The following is an 18648-nucleotide window of genomic DNA, read 5'->3' as shown; positions in this document are numbered from 1 at the left end:
TTTTCACTTTCTTTCATTTTTTTCTTTTATTTGAGTTTTCTTGTACAAAATGTCTAATATGGTAATATTTTACATAATTGCACATGTATAACCTATATCTGATTACTTATTGCCTCAGGAAGGTGAGAGGGGAGGGAGAGGAGGATTAGAATTTAGAACTCAAAACTTTAAATAGAAATGTTTATTATAAAAAACTATAATGGTGGATCAAAAGGTCATATTAGCAAAATATACATCTGGTAGTTAAACTTAAAAACTGTCCTTCAAAATCATGTCCTTAGAGGTGTGTTTTCAGGTGACTGAGGAACTTCTTTGCTTTTATTCTTTTTTTTCTTCAAATGGATGAATGTAACTGTTAAAATCACACCTGAAAGAGAAAATCCATTGTTAAATAGATGCTAATAAAAGATACACTTTCATTTAATGTGTTTGCAAAAGGTTCATATTAGTCAACACATAGGATAGAGACAAGGGGCAGCTAGGTGGCACAGTGGATAGAGTGCCAGACCTGGAATCAGGAAGACTCATCTTTCTGAGTTCAAATCTGGCCTCAGACATTTACTAGCTGAGTGACTCTGGGTAAATCACTTAACCCTTTTTGCCTCAAGTTCTTCATCTGCAAAATAAGCTGGAGAAGGAAACTACTCCAGTATCTCTGCCAAGAAAACCCTAAATGGAGTCGCAGAGTCAGACATGACTGAAACAACTGAACAATAACAAAGGGATAGTCTTGTGATTTCATTGGCATGAAGCCACTAATCCATATATAAGGATCCTTGTGGGGACATATTGACTTAGTTTTAAAATGTAATATGATCTATACTTTGATATATATTTTATTTTAATTTACTTTAAAGTACTTTGTTAAATACATTACATTTTCATCCAATTTGGTCCATACTCAGGAATATTGCCATCTAACTAGAAATTTTACATTTCTATAGAGAGCTGCTTAGAGCACTGAGAGATTAAGGGATTTGTCGGGAGTCATGCAGCCAATACGGCCAGGCTCCTGGCTTCAAAGTAGGCTCTCCATCCATTAGGCCATACTGCCTTTTATAATATAATAAACCATTCATATTAAATAACACAAGCCCTTTTTGATGCTTAATGAGGAAGCAATAGCTTAAGGGATGGAAGTTGTGTGGTTTGTTTTTAATGAGACAGAGGCTGCCTTGGAACGTACCTGACATTTCGTATTCAACAAGTCAATAAGTATGTATCCAGAATCTGACAAGTTTGACTATACTGTAGAAGATATAAAAAGAATCTATAAGATATGGGCTGTGATGAGCTTGGGCTTGCTCCAGGCTCCATCACTCCTTAGCTCGGTCCTACCCAGTACTTTGCACAAATGGTGGTTTGAATGACAAAGAATTAGAGTTGGGGAAGAGAAAGTGGTTTGAAATATTTTCCTGAGTTTGAACTGTTGGCACATCACACTTTCTTTAGTTCTTGACTCTTGACAACTGAGGGGAAATTGTGTTTTATCACCCTTTTATTATCATATTTTATGTGTTTTTAAACTTTAATTATTAAAGTGGCTTTAGTTGGATTTTATGGTTCATAAGTGCCTGTTTCATTTTTTAAAAAGGAAAAAAAAATCCTTGAACCTGCTTTTTGTTGATGAGTAATTTTCAAGTCATGTTTGACTCTTCATGCCCCCCCCCCATTTGGGGTTTTCTTGGCAAAGATATTGGAGTGGTTTGCCATTCCCTTCTCCAGCTCATTTTACAAATGATGGAACTGAGGCAATGGGGGTAAGTGACCTATCCAGGATTACACAGGTAGTAAGTGTCTGAGATCATATTCGAACTCAGGAAGAGGAGTCTTCATGACTCTAGACCCAGAGTTCTATCCACTGCACCACGTAGATGCCCTTGAACCTGCTAGAGTAAGCCAATGATCATAGCTAGAATTTCTTCGTGCTTTAAGGTTTGCAAAACTCTTCTCATGTTTTATTTTATTTGAAGGTTACAATAACTATGTGAGGTGGGTGCTGTTGTCATCCTCATTTTGCATTTTTCAGGCTTCAAGAGGGTAACCGACTTGCTCAATACTCAGAGAGATTGTGATTTGCTCAAGATCACCTAGCTAGTAAGTTATTTGAAGCAGAATTCAAACTCAGTTTTCCTAATTCCAAAGTTCAGTGCTTTGTCCTCTGTACCACCTAGCTTCCAAATTTAGGCTTCTCCACTCAAAGAACTTAAAGTCTAATTAGTGAAATAAGACTTAGATGCAATTACAACATGAGCAATTTGAAATTAATGTCAGAGCAGCTAGGTGGCGCAGTGGATAAAGCACCGGCGCTGGATTCAGGAGGACCTGAGTTCAAATCCAGTCTCATACACTTGACACTCATCAGCTGTGTGACCCTGGACAAGTCACTTAACCCTCACTGCCCTGCAAAAAAACCAAAAACAAAACAACACAAAAAACAAAAGAAAGAAAGAAAAAAGAATGAAATTAATGTCATTGGGAATAGGAAGCTTCTTGATCCAACCTGTAAAATGATAACACTTGTAAGAAAACCAGTCTGACAAGGGCAGAGGGTTCACATTAGAAAGGAGTGTTTTCTTGGTAGAATTTATGTCCAATGACATTTATCATGTGGTTGGAGGGTAAGGTAAGGTGGGATCCCCTCATGTAGCATCTTACTGAAAAGCAGAATGAATTGTTTGGACTTGATGCCACAGTCAATAGGGAACCATAGATCATCAAGCCGAATAGTGACAGGATGTTGTGACAGAGGGACAGTAAATCATAATGGCTAGAGGGTGACCCTTGGGATCAGTCAGTCAATAAATATTAAGTACCTACCAGGTACTAGCTCCCCCAAGGAGCTCATAGTCTAATAGGGGTGACAACATGTAGACCACTATGTAAAAACAAGATATAGATAGATTTCAGCTGAAGACAAATAGAGTTCATATCCTATCTAGGTCCCCTGTGTAATTCATTTAATCTCTTGGTGCCCAGAAAACTCTCTAAGAATACAAGTTATACAAGTTGCCAATCTGTAACAATGAAGGGAGTTGCCATACCCAGTACCAGTAAAATCAAAGGTCCAGTTCCTAAACACCACTCCCATCCCCTAATCTATCTATAAAGTGAAGAATATGTGGATTGCAAGAAGAGTAGAAATACTGATTAGCATCCTGTTGTAAAAACGTAAGCCCCTCCTTTTCTCTATAATTGCTTTGAAAAGAATCAATCTGAGATCTTACCAAATCCACATCTAAATCAGTCCCTAAATATCATATTACAGCTGTTTTATCTGGTTTATATTCAGAGAAAGATTCTTCTTCTCCAGGCTTTAATTTACCTAACCTTAGAAAGGAACTGCTAAATGTCATTTTGCTATCTACAAAAGACTTCTGGGAATCAGGGACCCTGTAAAAGAAGTAAAATAGTAGAACCTATCACTTAACATAAAAAAATAAGTTCAAACAGAGTTCTTTCTGGGATATACCAGAGGTTTTCTGAGATAATATAGAGTTTGGGGGATTACCACCTTGGAAGAAAACCAAGGAAAGGTGCATCATTCCTCTCCCCACCCCCACCCTCACCACCAACAACCAAATCTAATAACCAACAAATATTTACTCAGCACCTATTATATGCCAGGTCCTGACTGAAGATACAACCATCATCAATGAGAGAATTACTTCAAAGACACTGGCCTTTCCGTGGGGTAGCTTTGTAATTTCTGAATATTCCAATAGTGGTAATACAACTATAGCCCATTCTACCTGCCTCTTTTCTGAAAGCTTTAGATGGTACCTAGACACCAAAATGTTGTCTTCTTGCCTGCTGGAGATGCTTTATGACACATCAAGCATTTTAAAATGTCCTACTATATGCCAGGAATTGTTCTAGGAGCTGGGGATGCAATGGAAAAAAATAGTTCTTGCCCTCAAGAAGCTTATATTCTATGAGGGAAGACAACATGGATATATAGATAGATAGATAGATAGATAGATAGATAGATAGATAGATAGATAGGAATATATATATATATATATATATATATATATATATATACCTATAAATGTATACTTGTAGGGCAGGTAGGTGCTGCAGTGGATATAGTGCTGGACCTGAAGTCAGGAAGACTCATCTTCCTGAGTTCAAATCTGGCCTCAGACACTTACTAGCTCTGTGTCTCTGGGCAAGTAACTTAACATTTTTGCCTCAGTTTCCTCATCTGTCAAATGAGCTGGAGAAGGAATTGGCAACCCACTCCAGTATCTTTGCCAAGAAAATTCCAAAAAGGGTCACAAGGGACACAACTGAAAAACACTATATATATATATATATATATATATATATATGTGTGTGTGTGTGTGTGTGTGTGTGTGTATGTGTGTGTATACATATGTACATATATGCACAGAATATCCAAAAAATAAATATAAAGCTTTTTGAAGAGGGAGGGCATAAGCAACAGGAAGTATCAAAAGAAAGGTTTCATGTAGACAGTAGTGTTCATCAAGTCTTGAAGAAAACAAGGAATTCTAAAAGGTGAAAATAAGGATGAAGGGCATTCCAGGACAGAGATGGGAGATAGACTGTCATGTGTGAGGAGAAACCCATTTGGTTAGACAGTGGAATGTGGGAAGAGAAGTAATGTACAATGAGGCTGGAAAGTTAGTTGGGGACTACGTTATGAAAGGCTTGAAAAGCCTAATAGAAGCATTTATATTTTATCCTTGAGATGATAGGGACCCACTGGAGTTTACTGAGTAGGGAAGTGATATGGTCAGACCTATTTTTAAGGAAAATCACTTTGGCGATTGTGTGGAGGATGAATTGGAGTAGAGAGAGATTTGAAGCAAGGAGACCAATTAGGAAGCCACTGAGGAATTAGGAATTCTAGGGGAGAGGTAATGAGGGACTGAACTAAGGTGATATGAGTGAGAAGAGGTCAGATTCAAGAGATGTGGAAACAGGAATGGCCAGATATATCAAATAAAAGGCTGTGAAGAGTGAGGGAGTGTGTGGAGTTTAGGATAATGACAAGGTTGTGAACTTAGGTGATTGGAAGGGTGATTGGCCTGGTCAGAAATAGTAAAGTTTGAAAGATGGTGGTTTGGGTGAGGCAGGAAGAAAGCAAGTTCTGTTTGGGGCATATTGAGTTTGTCTGCCTTCAGAAGGCAGAAAAGCTAGGTGGGGCAGCTAGATGGCGCAGTGGATAGAGCACCGGCCCTGGAGTCAGGAGGACCTGAGTTCAAATGCGGCCTCAGACACTTAACACTTACTAGCTGTGTGACCCTGGGCAAGTCACTTAACCCCAATTGCCTCACTAATAAAAAAAGAAAGAAGGGGGCAGCTAGGTAGTGCAGCGGATAGGGCACTGGCCCTGGATTCAGGAGTACCTGAGTTCAAATCCAGCCTCAGACACTTGACACTTACTAGCTGTGTGACCCTGGGCAAGTCACTTAACCCCCACTGCCCCACAAAAAAAAAGAAAGAAAGAAAAGCTAGGTAATAGGACCCACTTCAGTACAGCCCAGTGTTTTGAAAGCACTGGTCTTAGGCTCAAGAGACCTGGGTTTGGGTCTCCACCACATATTCATTGTGTGATCTTGGTCAAGTGGTTCAACCTCTTTGAGCCACTGTTTCTTCACATACAAAATGGAGATAATAATAAATTCCAGACACACACACACAACTCACAAGATTGTTTGGGCGATGGAAGGAAATAACACAAGAAGATGTGACATCAACTTTAACTGATGTTATTACTAACATGCCTTATTCTTGACAATTGGCCAAAACTTTCTCTGACCCATTGCCCTACTTGCTACCACCATAGCTAAGGACTATCGCATCTGGATCTAAGAAATGACACTCACCAATGATCAGAAAAGTTGTTAGGAGTATGCCAACCGCCATGCCTACTGTGGGTATCCCAGAAAGAGAATCTGCTGGCTGGTAGCACCATCCATCTTTATTACACTTGCACACGGTGACTGAAAAGCAAAACAAATGTTATCTAGAGTAGTTACACCTTTGAAATAAAAAAAAAAGCCTAGAGAGTTCTCTTTACCTGTCCTGCTACCTCATAAAGGCAGATCTCTCTTGTTCATTTCTGTCCTGGACTGAGAATTCCCTGGAGTAGGAATCTCCCAATGAAGAAACTCTACTCATCCATGCAGGTATAGAACTACTATGTAATATAATCTTGGAGAGTTGCCTGGGTCACTCAGAGGTTAATCGACTGACCTAGAGTCACACAACCAGCACTTGGTAAAGGTGAGTCTCCAACTCACATCTTCCTGGCCAATTCTCTATCACCATGTCATGCCCAGGTATCTTCTCTTCCCTTCTTTGCTTTTCAGCTTCCTTTTGCATGTTTTCTTCCCCATTAGACCATTAGTCTGTAAACTTCTTGAGGGTAAGAACTGTCTTTTGCTTTTCTTTATATCTCCAGCTCTCAACCCAGTGTCTAGCACCTAGCAGATGCTTAATAAATATTTATTTACTGTCTGACTAACTCTATAAAACACAAATGGAGAGCAGAGAGATTCCTACACAATTATTCCTAAACAGTAAATAATACCCCCAAAATGTAAAAGACTGATATGACTCACCTGGGAAAGAGACAGTGTTTTCTAAAGGTGGTTTTCCACCATCACTAATTTTAACTGAAACTTCATACACCTTCTCTTCAAAATTTTTATGTTTTGTAGAAAGCTTGGCGTGGGTACCTGTCAAAAGGGGCAAATTAGACTAAGATTCAAATGAAGGAATGATCCAGAAGCAAGGCAAGATCTGGTACCTTAAACTTTCTCTGTTCTTGCAACCCTCCCCCCATCTTTGAAGTGGGATCCAAATCGATGAGCAATGAGAGCACACAATATACCTATCAGGGAATGTGGTTTCCAAGTCTTTGGCAAATTTATTTGTATACCGAGGATTAGTGGTCACATTTATATATGATGGGAGTTGGATTATGCAAAGCAGAAAAGAAAATGTTACCTCTACATTCTTATGGTCAGAAAATGACTAAAGCATTTTAGTACTAAAACTATCCTTCCATTTAAGATGATAGATCTAGAATTAGAAGGAATCTTAGAGTCCATCCAATCCAAGAGTTATTAACCCTTTGAATCCCTTTGGTAACATGGTAAAGCCTATGGATCACTTCTCAGAATAATGTTTTAGGTGCATTAATTTAAAGCATTAATTAAATTAATTTGATTATTGAGAATATGAACATTGTTAATATAAGTAAAATATAAATATTATTGATAATATATCATTAGTACTATAAAGAATATAAAACCACAAAATAATATAAATATAAAGTAATAATATAAATATTATAATTAAATATATTAAATAGTATTAGTTATTTATTGTATAATAATTATACCACAAAATATTGACAATACTACTAATAAAAATTATTGATAAGAATAATAAAAATAATATTAATAAAATATCTTTAGGATATTAAAGCTTTATAATAGCTTAAAACTTACTAAGGCTTTTAGTATTCCTTATATATAGGATTACAAAGGAAACAATTATATTGAAAAATAGTTATGAAAATACTTTTTAAAAAACTCACACACCCCAGATTAAGAAACTCTGATAGTCCAAACCCATCATTTTTTTTTTAATAGATGAGGAAACTGCTACACATTGTTTTGTTTTGTTTGCAGGGCAATGAGGGTTAAGTGACTTGCCCAAGGTCACACAGTTAGTAAGTGTCAAGTGTCTGAGGCTGGATTTAAACTCAGGTCCTCCTGAATCCAAGGTCAGTGCTTTATCCACCGCACCACCTAGCTGCTCCCTATGCTACAAAAGTTAACCCAGATCTTGAGTATCAAGAGATAGTATTTGAATCCAGGGCTTCTGATCACAAGCACAGTGCTCTTTCCACTGTACCACAAAGCCCCTCTCCTAGTATGGAGCCAGCATAAATGTATCTCTCTAGTTTATTTTTTTCCAACCTTTTCTCTTTTTTTTAAATCATAAAATTAGCATGCTTCTAAAACTCATGCTTGCTACTTATTCTCTTGATATAACAGCAACTTACTTCTTGTTCTTTCCTTTCAATTTGTCTGCCTCGCATTTTTAAAAGTTTGTAGAAGTCCTCTATCTTTACTCACAGATATGGCATAGAAAATAGCCAACGAGCTACATGGAAAAGCTCACTGAGTGGAGAATAGACAAAGTGTATATTCAGAAAGGAATGATGTAAAACAAAAGGTATCAGTAAAGATAAGGTAAATTTTTAGTGAATTCGTCCATAAAAATGGTTTTCACAACCACCAGTTACCAATTTAACTGTAGTCAATGATGCTATTCTGCGACTGAAATTCACTCTACCCCAGGTCATGAAAGTTATGTATCTTCTAACATCCAAGACATTCTCCTGGTGGGGGCTTCTTTATTTAAGTTCAGAACAACTTAACACCCCATTAGCAAGCAGAAAGTGAGCCTTAATTTAATGCTGCAAACTCACAAAAACACAATCAAATATTTTTCCAAGTTCTAAATGCGGCTCATAAGCTAGATCTCCGTATCAGTGGGATTTTGACATCTCACCATTGATTTTGGAAAGTTCCCAATCATTCTTCAACCGGTCATTGCTAAGGGAAAAATCAAACCGTGGACCCCAGGGTGGTCGCTCGTCATCATCAGTGGCTTCAAAAATGACACTTCCTTGTGTTTTAAGTGGATAGCAGAAGAAGAAGCCAGTGTAGTCTTTCACTAACCGAGGACTGTTGTCATTCACATCCAGGAGGGATAATTGAAAATATACTGAGGAAGTCAGATAGGATCCACCTAGAGATATGAAGAACATTTGTAGTCAATGTGGTATCTCGATTGTTCCCCCAAGATAAAAATGAACAAATGAAGGAGCCTTCCTTTCTACAAATTTGACCACAGTTATTTTTCTTTCTTTCTTTTTTTTCTTTTTCTTTTTTTTTTTTTTGGTGGGGCAATGAGGGTTAAGTGACTTGCCCAGGGTCACACAGCTAGTAAGTGTCACATGTCTGGGGCTGGATTTGAACTCAGGTCATCCTGAATCCAGGGCTGGTGCTTTATGCACTGCACCACCTAGCTGCCCTGCACAGCTATTTTTCTGCTTACTTTTTCACTTGATCTCTCTCTGATTCTAGAGGAATAAGCTTAGATTTCTTATACTTCTCCATCACCCAAGCACTTAACACAGTAACTGGCACATAGTCATTTAATAAATGTTTATTGACTGCCTGACTGGATTTCTCTACCATTGTTCTATAATTCCCTGAGTGCACTTTACCCCAAGAAAGACATCAACAACAGGGTTTTCCTTATTCTTTTATTCTGATGCTCCTCTGAAGTGGTAAAAGCTGGAATTAGCTATTTTTGAACCAAGGATTTCTGAACCTTGGGTGAGATTCACAAAACTTTCACCGATGGTAGCAATTATAAATATGGCCAAAGTTGAGTGTTAATCCCTATCTTGTATTGTGGGTAGGTGTAATAAGCATTTGTTCCAATTTAGCTGGAGCCTATAAATTTTATCTGCATTTTTTTTGGTTATGTTTTTTGAATGGCAATGAGGATTAAGTGACTTGCCCAGGGTCACACAGCTAGTAAGTGTCAAGTGTCTTAAGCTGGATTTGAACTCAGGTACTCCTGAATCCAGGGCCAGTGCTTTATCCACTGCTCCACCTAGCTACCCCAGGACCCTATAGATTTTAAACCATTAATTGAACTATTCTTTGTACATCAGGGGAAGATAAGGAAGACTGCTAGTATATTGCATGAACCTCCTATGATGAACTCATGGGAGGCTGTGGTTAAGAGTTACTCAAGCAAGGAAGGCATAGATGGGTTGCAGTCTAATCAAAGGGTGGAACTGCTGAATCAATGAGGTCACAACTCCATTTAAGCATTTGAATAATCTCAACTTGTGAATTCCAGCAACATATGCATTTCACTGTTTGCCTTGATAATCACTTAGAGACCTGCCATTGACTAATCAAGGTATAGTGCTCCCTTCCACTGCCTCTGGCGTACATTAAGCTCCCCGTTATAGCAGGTCTTTGCTCAGCTCTTGGATGGTACAAAGGAGATTTATGATTTGGAGGAAAATGATAGTACATGTCTACTCAGGAGCATTCTAACTTAAAGATACTATGGATTTCTGATTTAACCTAAAGAATATTGTCTAATACCTCCGAGAAGATAAGGTGATCAGTATTTTAATTAGCTAGACTTAGAGTTGGGTCTTTCTCTCTCTCTCTCTCTCTCTCTCTCTCTCTCTCTCTCTCTCTCTCTCTCTTTCTCTCTCCACTATTGTGCTACTGTGAAGCTATTGGAGTCACTGTTAATATATAAGAAAAGGAGAAGGCACTGCTGACCCACACTAAGCCTTTAAGAAGGAAGTTGTTGCATGGTTCAACTTATCCTGAGTATTTGGGGCATCCCCAAATCTCCACTCGCCACAGTTCTTATTCCCTTATACGTGTGTCTGCTTTATTTATTTGAACTCAAGATTCTTTTTTATCTCAACAAGGAGATATGAACAATGTATTTGCGTATCAGGAAGGAAAAAAATAGAAACAGCTATCAAAATTTCTAGATAATTCTTATTTCCCAATTATCTTTTATCAATAATTCATTCAAAGCTAACTTGAACTTCAACAGAACATAACCTGGGGTTGAAATTAAGAAATAGAGCAGTTGAATATATTGGAAAGTGTTTCTTTTACACAGTGATGAGCAGTTCAAAGTGCTTTCTGTGTATGTGGTTTGAAGAAGGGGAAGGGAATTTTGCTCTTTGGAAAGGTCTGAGAGTAGTGATGGGGGCTCTATGACTTTTCATGAGTGTGAGGTCTATTTTTAGCTTACATGTATGCTATCACATTTACAACCTAGCCTATGTAAACTCTGACTTAGCTTGACTAATATACACTGTGGTTCACGGGCTCATAGATTTAGAATTGGAAGGGACCTTAGAGGTCTTTTATTCCGATCCTTTCACTTTCCAGATAAGGTAGCTGAAGTCCAGAGAGGTCAAGGGAACTGAGACAGAAAATGTGGTTGGGTCAATAGTGCTTCTCTTGTTAATAACAGCTGACTGGGAAACAACAGTGTAATTCCCTAGCAGTTTTAACCTTTCCTCTGATTTCTCTTTCCTTCTGAAATATAGACATACTTTTCATCCAAAGTATCAACAAAAATCTTCATGCCTGTAACTCAGGTTGGATTGTTCAAATTTTCATTTTCTTTTCAAATGTTTCAATGATTGAAAATTGAAACCTCAGGAGATGACAAAGCAATAAGGATTTATTGAGGTTCAAATAAATGTGCAACAGTATTCCTCAGTTCTCAAGGGTGGTGGTCTCTGGATGTGAGATTGGGGGCAGATTAGATAAGGCCACAGCATCTTTCCTCTTGAGAGAAACTCTAGGCCATATCCAATAGGATGAGGGGGAGCGAATGAAAATATCACAGAGCCTAGCTAGCCTCCACATATGTTACCCTCTAACAGGAGCATTTGATGGGAGTAAAGGTATTTCCAAAGCCAGATGGTTTCCTACTGTAGCAGAGACCAAAAGATACAGAGTACCCTGGAAAGAGATGAACCTAAACCAAAATTTTCTATTATTTTAACTCACTTCTCTCTCACTACACTAAGGCAGATCTGGGTTGAAGATAAAATAAGCTCTTATATAGCATTGAGATGACTACCCATATGATCATTTCCTTTCTTCTTTGTGGATACCTGACATCTTCATGTTCCTATGCTCAACCTCCAGCTTCTACCTGGAACTCCAGCTCCTGCCTTGGGACCCTGGGATTTTGATTAATGACTGTTCACCCTATCTAGTCCCAATCCACCCCCACCAAGATGCTCCATGGCCAACTTTAGGCTGTCACAAGAAATAACCCTCCCTTTACCTCCTCTGAAGCTCTAGCTCTGAGAAACACAATCATTCCTAGAAAAAATATCTCAAGTTCCCTATTACTCCACTCACCAGACCTTTGATTTCCCTGACCAAAACCATCTCTCTCTTTAACATGTATGTTGTCTTTCCATATTAGATTGTAAGCTTCTTGAGGGCAGGGATTATCTTATTCTTTGTATTTGCTTCCACAATGTTTAGTTCTGTGCCCAAAACATAGTAGGCACTTAATAAAATGCTTTTTCATTCATTCATGTTTAATCTGAATGGCCAATAAATTACTCTTTCTGTTGACCCATTTTACCATCAGCTATCTATCTCTGAAAATCCATATTACATTGTATTTGTTTACCTTTTTCAGTGGCTATCACTTTCACTTGATAATACTTTTCAGTTTCCCTGTCCAAGCGTGCCATAGTAAAGATCTCACCAGTGACTCCATCAATTCTCAGCCAGCCTTGCTTGTCCTCACTCAGGGAGTAACTTCACAAAAGAAATGGATCAAGAGAAACATTATAATATTTTACATAAAAGAAATTCATTTTTTAAATGGTACTATCATTTATATGTCATTTACTATCAAACCATTTACTACTTAACTAGAACTTTAACTAGGGCTGGGCAATCAGGACTTTGCCCAGGGTACTGAATTTAGAAAGCATGACAGCATTTGCAGTCCTGTAGTGGTATTAAAACACACACACACACACACACACATACACAGAATTAAGCACCCAGTTAGCAATATTAAGTAGTTAAAATAGGAAGGTACAAGATGGTAGGCTAGAGTGAGCTCCTCTTCTCCTCCCTAACTCTCTACTCTGCCCTCTCTAACCACCCCAGCAATTGTCTGGTGCCAATATCCAAGAGTCTCTTTTTCCTTCCCCTTTTCCTCCCATCTCCTCCACTAAATGAAGGCAAGTTTTGTGCTCCTGGAACATTTATATTAATTGCCCCAAGTCCCCAAATTCACTTCAGATGCTAAATTTAAAGGTACATCATCTAACTTCTCCAAATAACTACTCACATTTTAACAGTGCTTTTATTTACAAGGTACTTTCTCCACAACTGTGTGAGGTATATAGTGCAAATATTATGACCCTCATTTGACAGATGAGGAAACAGGTTTAGACAAAGTCACATGGCTATGTGTGTCCAAGTCCCAAGTCTACAAACCCAGATTTTGTTATTCTAAACTCAGTGCTCATAAATTTACACCATGTACCCATTGCTATGCCATCTCACCCACCAAAAGTGAAAGCTCAAAATTGTTTAGACATTATTCCTAATTATTAGAGATACCAGTTTGATTTTCTTATCTAAAAAGGGTGTACATTTTTTTCAATCCTTCCCTAACCCAAAACACACACACACATACACCCTCTAATTTCAATTCCCTAAAACATACATTTTCAATTCCACAAACATAAAATAAGCTCAGTTTTTCATTTCATTCTCTTCTACTGATTCTCAGAATATCCCATGAGGTCAGGCAAAGTGTGAATAAAAGAAACAATCTTCAGTGCCTTGCCCCAGGTTTGTTGTATTTTTTTCAGTCATGTCTGACTCTTCATGACACTTTTAGGGGTTTTCGTGGCGATAATACTGGAGTGGTTTCCCATTTCCTTCCCCAGGTCATTTTGCAGATGAGAAAACTGAGGCAAATAGGTTTAAGTGACTTGTTCAGGGACACACAGCTAATACGTGTCTGAGACCAGACTTGAACTTAGGAAGGTAAGTCTTCCTGATTCCAAGCCCAGTGCACTATCCACTGTGCAACCTAGCTGTCCTTTGCCACAGGTTATATTCCATTTATATGGTCATATTTAGGATCACCAGATTTTAAACTGAAAGGGACTGAAGCAATCATTCATTTCAAGCCCCTTATTTCATACATGAGGAAAGGGGAATAGAACAAACATTTATTAAGCACCTACTATGTGCTAGCCACTGTGCTAAGTACTTTATAGATATCTCATTTGATCCTCACAACAACTCTGGGAGGTAGGTCATCATGATCCCTATCTTACGGGAAAAGAAAAAAAAACTGAGGCAGACAGGTGAAATGACTTGCCCAGGGATACACTTAGTAAGTGCTTGAATCTGGATTCAAACTCAGGTCTTCCTAATTCCAGGCACAGGGTTCTATCCATAGATTCATGTACCTCTTCTCCACCATGGTTCCAAAACTGAACTATACTAACTTGGATCAAGTTTTGTTTTCTGTTTGTTTTCTCTCCAAAAAACAGAAGAAGCCACAAAATGTAAAAACTTGGCAATCAATGATTCAACAAGAACTTTCAAGTTCTTACTATGTGCTAGGCACTATGCTAAGCACTTAGGATAAACAGAAAAATGAAACCAGTTTCTGACCACAAGGAGCTTACAGTCTAATGGAAAATATCATATATTTGAACCAAACACATCCAAAATAAATACAGAGTAGATGGAAGATAGCCTTAAAAGAGAAGACACTAGTAGCTTTGGTTACCAGGAAAGAATTCCTGGAAGAAGTGGACCTTGAGCTGAGTCTTAAAGAAATCTAAAGATTCTTAGAATGGGAAATTAGGAGAGAAAGAACTTTTCAAATATGAGGGACTTTCCAAGAATGAAGACAGAATATGGCTAACATACTCATTGATATCCAATCAGAACATTGTGATCTTTGAGCTTAATCCAGAACAGCTCATTGATTGGCAGTTCAGAGGCTAAGACTCTACCAAATATTTGGACATAAAAAATGAAAATACAAATAGAAAAAGTAGTCCAGTTGTAGAGCATTGAAATTGGAATTGGGAAGACCCAAATTTAAATTCTTCCTCAGATACTTACTGGCAACTATATCAACCTTAGTTTCCTCACCTGCCTCCCAGGGTTGTTGTGAGGGTCAAATGAGATAACATATGTATAGTGTTTTGCAAACTTTAAAGCACTATACACACATATGTGCTAATTATTATTATTTTTAAATTATTTTTTCATCAAGACCCTGTCATCTACAACTAGATGCAATGACATCTCTTGCAAAGATATATATATTTGGGGGGGGGGTGTAATTATTGATATAACCTGGAGACAATTATTGATGTAACATGGGAATGTTTGTGCATGCCCAGTTTGTCTAAAGCCCTTGAGGGGCCTTTGGAACATGTCTAGATTGCATCCTCTAATACCTCGGTGGAGTTAACCTCCTTTGATTGGCTGCCTAACTGGTGAGACCAAACTGTTTGATGTCCTTCCTGTGTGCTTCTTACTATTGTTCATTCGCCTGTAACATGGAGGCCATGAACTGAACTGATGAGAGGGGAAGGACTTTCTTTCCCTACTCCCTCTTTTTTATCTAGCTTTTGTGTTGCTTGCCCTTCTCAGTTTCAAGTGCAGAGGTGATCACCACTGAACTTGGGGTTCAAGGCATATCAACCTTGGAGCTGGGATTGCAGATGGAATGGTATAGCCAGCCAGACTGGCTTAGAAGCCCAGAGAAGGAAGCTAGGAGCTTGGGACTGAAGTTCCACTGGGGTTTTGGACCTGGAAGTGAGACTGTGCTCCATGAGAACTTTGCCAAGCTTGCTGTTTTTCACTTTATTTTTTCATTTATTGGAGTTTTCTTGTACAAAATTATGAATAGGGTAATGTTTTACATAATTGCACACATATAACCTATATATGATTGCTTACTGCCTCAAGGAGGGGGCAGGGGAGGGAGAGAGAAGGGATAGAATTTGGAACTCAAAACTTTAAATTAAAATGTTTAGAAGAAAGAAAGAAAGAGAAAGAAAGAAAGACAGGGGTAGGTCTGAAATATTCATTGCTCCTAAACAGTGTCAATTATTCCAGCTTTGCCTCTGAGCTGGGAATTAGAGATATAATTAAAAGAGGAATTTGGTGAGGATCATGGACCTAGAACTTGAAGGGACTCCAGAAACCATCTCAATAGAAACAATAGCCTTTGAACAGAAAAGGTAAAGTCAGCTGTGGACACCTTGAGAACAGCATGGAGATTGAAAGCTAGGAAAGAGGAATCCTGGCAGTCCCTAGATGTTTCTTGGTCCCATGTCATGTGATATCCAGAGAACATAGAAGATGGAAGCCAATATGGGGAAATAGGTGGAAAAGCTAGATTGTACCTGTAAGTATAGGCCTAATGAGTCAGCAGGTCTGCTTCTGGCAAACAGAGGTTAGAGGGAAATGCAATGGTCACCAATGGTTTAGAACTTCAGGAATCTTTGGTACTGAGATCTCAAGAAGAGTGAAGGAAGGAAATCAAGGAAGAAATCATTGAAGGGTCTTTTCTCATCCAAAAAGCCAAAGCAAGGAGGCCCAGAGACAATGACTCTTTTAGGAGAGAGTGAAGGAAAGATTGGTGTTAATAAGTCAAATGTCCATAGGAAGAACTTTTGGAAGATCAGCCAGAGCAAAAAAGTCAGGAAGACCCAAACTCAGAGACAGGGCAAAAAAAAAAAAGATAGAGAGAGAGATGGAAAATATTTACAACCTAGTCAAGATTGGACTGGCAGACTCTAGGGCTGATAACATCATTCCATCTCTATTAACATTCAGAAAAGAAAATTCCTTTACAACAGGAATCCAGGATGAGAGAATAGGACAGTGAAAATAATAAATTAACAAGCAGAGCCAATGAACCCTAGGACTTATTAGCAGAAAATAGGTAAAAGAGAAAGAAAATCATAGAAGGTCCTTGGCATTGCAGTTAGAAACCAGAAGGAATAATGGAAAAGCCACTTGGAAATTAGGACCTGAATTAGAGATCCAGCCCTATGACTTCATACCCGGGTGATGTTTGGAAAGTTATTTAGCCCATCATTCCTCATCTATAAAACAGGGGGAATCATGCTCACTTCATAGGAATAATGTGAGGCACAAATGAGATCCTCCATGTGAAAATTCTATAAAGATGTAAGCTGCTATCATATGCAGATATAATAATAGTAGTCAGACATTACTTAGCACCTTAAGGGTTGCAAACTGCTTTACAAATATTATCTCAATTTATCTTCACAACAATACTGGGAGATAGATTCTAGTAATATGAGAAATCATGAGGAAACTGAGGCTTTTCAAAGTTAAGTGACTTGCCCAGAGTCACCTGGCTGGTCATTTTATGAATTCATACTTGAAGTCAGATCTTCCTGACTCCAAGTCCATCAATCTATTCACTCCATGATATAGCTATCTGCTGGCTAATGAACAATTAGTTAATTTAACTTCCTTAAAAATTCATTCAAATGACCAGGTGGATCAAACTAGTCTTAGTATATCTGATAAGATAGGAAGAAGAGTAAGGTGTTCTACCTATTTATTTTGTAAGGGAAGACTTGTCCCAATCCCAAACTGCTAATTGGCCTCTTTGATTAAAATGAATGAATCTGACCCAGAAAAAGAAGGGCTATTCTTTACCTGATTGCCTCTCCCTCTGGATCAGTAGCATTCACCATGATCAATTTGGTGTTTATTGGAGCACCCTCAGATATTTGTGCTTGGTACGATGCCTGGGAGAATACAGGAGCTTCATTCACATCTAATACCATAAGAATAAAATTTGCATAGGAACTTGAATTGTATTGTACATTCTTAACAAGTGGCTCAGGATTTTCAGCCTTGATCACGAGATTGTACATTGGCACTGTTTCAAAATCAAAAGGCTGTTGGGAAACAAGCAACAAAAAAAAGTTAATTCATATTTTCTGCCAGTTGACTACCTTCAGAAAGATTCAGTCTCCTCTCTCCCCTCAAAAACTATCATATGAGTCTCAATTATACTATCATATGCGTCTCAAGTTCTTCAGGTATTCATTTCGTTCCAACACAACTTGATAAGGAGGAATCATTTCTGAGAACTCATGAGGGATTGTTGAGGGCATGAAAGGTAGGAAAAGTTCATTGTTGGTATACCATGTCCCACTGTAACAATCATTAGTCACATCATGCTTACTTTTAAACAAACCTATATTAAGAAATACCCATTGCCAATGAATTTTAGGGACTTGTAATTTCGTGGATGTGGGTACACATTCCACCAACACAGATTGCAATCCCTTGCAATACCTAGGTAGATGGTCTTTGGGAATTGCCAAAAATCCATGACGCTGCCTCTCTCTGAATTTAGGTAGCTTTGCCTTTAGATGGCCACCCTGCAGTTCATCTCTAAGGCAATGATGGAAACCTTTATGGTTTAACAAGATATAGTAGAGATTGTGTGTAATTGGCATAATCTTTGAGAATCCAGGGTCACCTGCATGCCACAATGAGGCAAGGATGATCATGGATCACAGATTCAGACTCAGAAGATAAGTTAGTTGTCCCAATCCCAAACTGCTAATTGGCCTCTTTGATTAAAATGAATGAATCTGACACAGAGAAAGAAGGGCTATTCTTTACCTGATTGCCTCTCAGGTCATCCAGTTTAAGCTTCTCATTTTACAAATGAGGAAGCTGAGGTAAAGAAGCCACAATTAACTATTAAATTATTTTAAAGGGAAAATGAAGCCCATAAAACAAAATTATAAGTTAATCAAGTCAAGAGGCAGTGAGTCATAGTGGATAAGATTCTGGGCTTGGGTTCTCACACATGCAGGCCCTGTGACCATAAGCAAGTGTAGTTTACACGCCAGCACTGCTTTGATGGTAATGAATTCACAGGTCCTTTTTACCTTTCTGTATCTGAACCACTCTGTTAAGGGTTTCCAATTAAAGTACTTTGAATTTCTTT

The 18648-nt window shown here is 38.2% G+C and overlaps 1 protein-coding gene across 1 annotated transcript in view; it reads right to left on the bottom strand.

Annotated features, from left to right (window-relative positions):
- Positions 1-209: 209 nt before the first annotated feature.
- The window catches only part of CDH17 (cadherin 17), a 121882-nt gene continuing 103443 nt past the window's right edge, over positions 210-18648 (bottom strand). The window contains exons 13-18 of the mRNA XM_043977726.1: positions 17337-17581; positions 12271-12401; positions 8563-8802; positions 6597-6713; positions 5859-5975; positions 210-367 (exon numbers count right to left, since the gene is read on the bottom strand). Coding sequence (XP_043833661.1) covers positions 270-367; positions 5859-5975; positions 6597-6713; positions 8563-8802; positions 12271-12401; positions 17337-17581 — 948 coding nt within the window. The 3' untranslated portion in view covers positions 210-269. The remainder of the gene's footprint in view (positions 368-5858; positions 5976-6596; positions 6714-8562; positions 8803-12270; positions 12402-17336; positions 17582-18648) is intronic.

This window comes from Dromiciops gliroides, chromosome 1, assembly GCF_019393635.1.
Source record: "Dromiciops gliroides isolate mDroGli1 chromosome 1, mDroGli1.pri, whole genome shotgun sequence".
Classification (NCBI taxonomy): Eukaryota; Metazoa; Chordata; class Mammalia; order Microbiotheria; family Microbiotheriidae; genus Dromiciops; species Dromiciops gliroides.
This window is presented reverse-complemented; position numbering and strand designations above follow the sequence as displayed.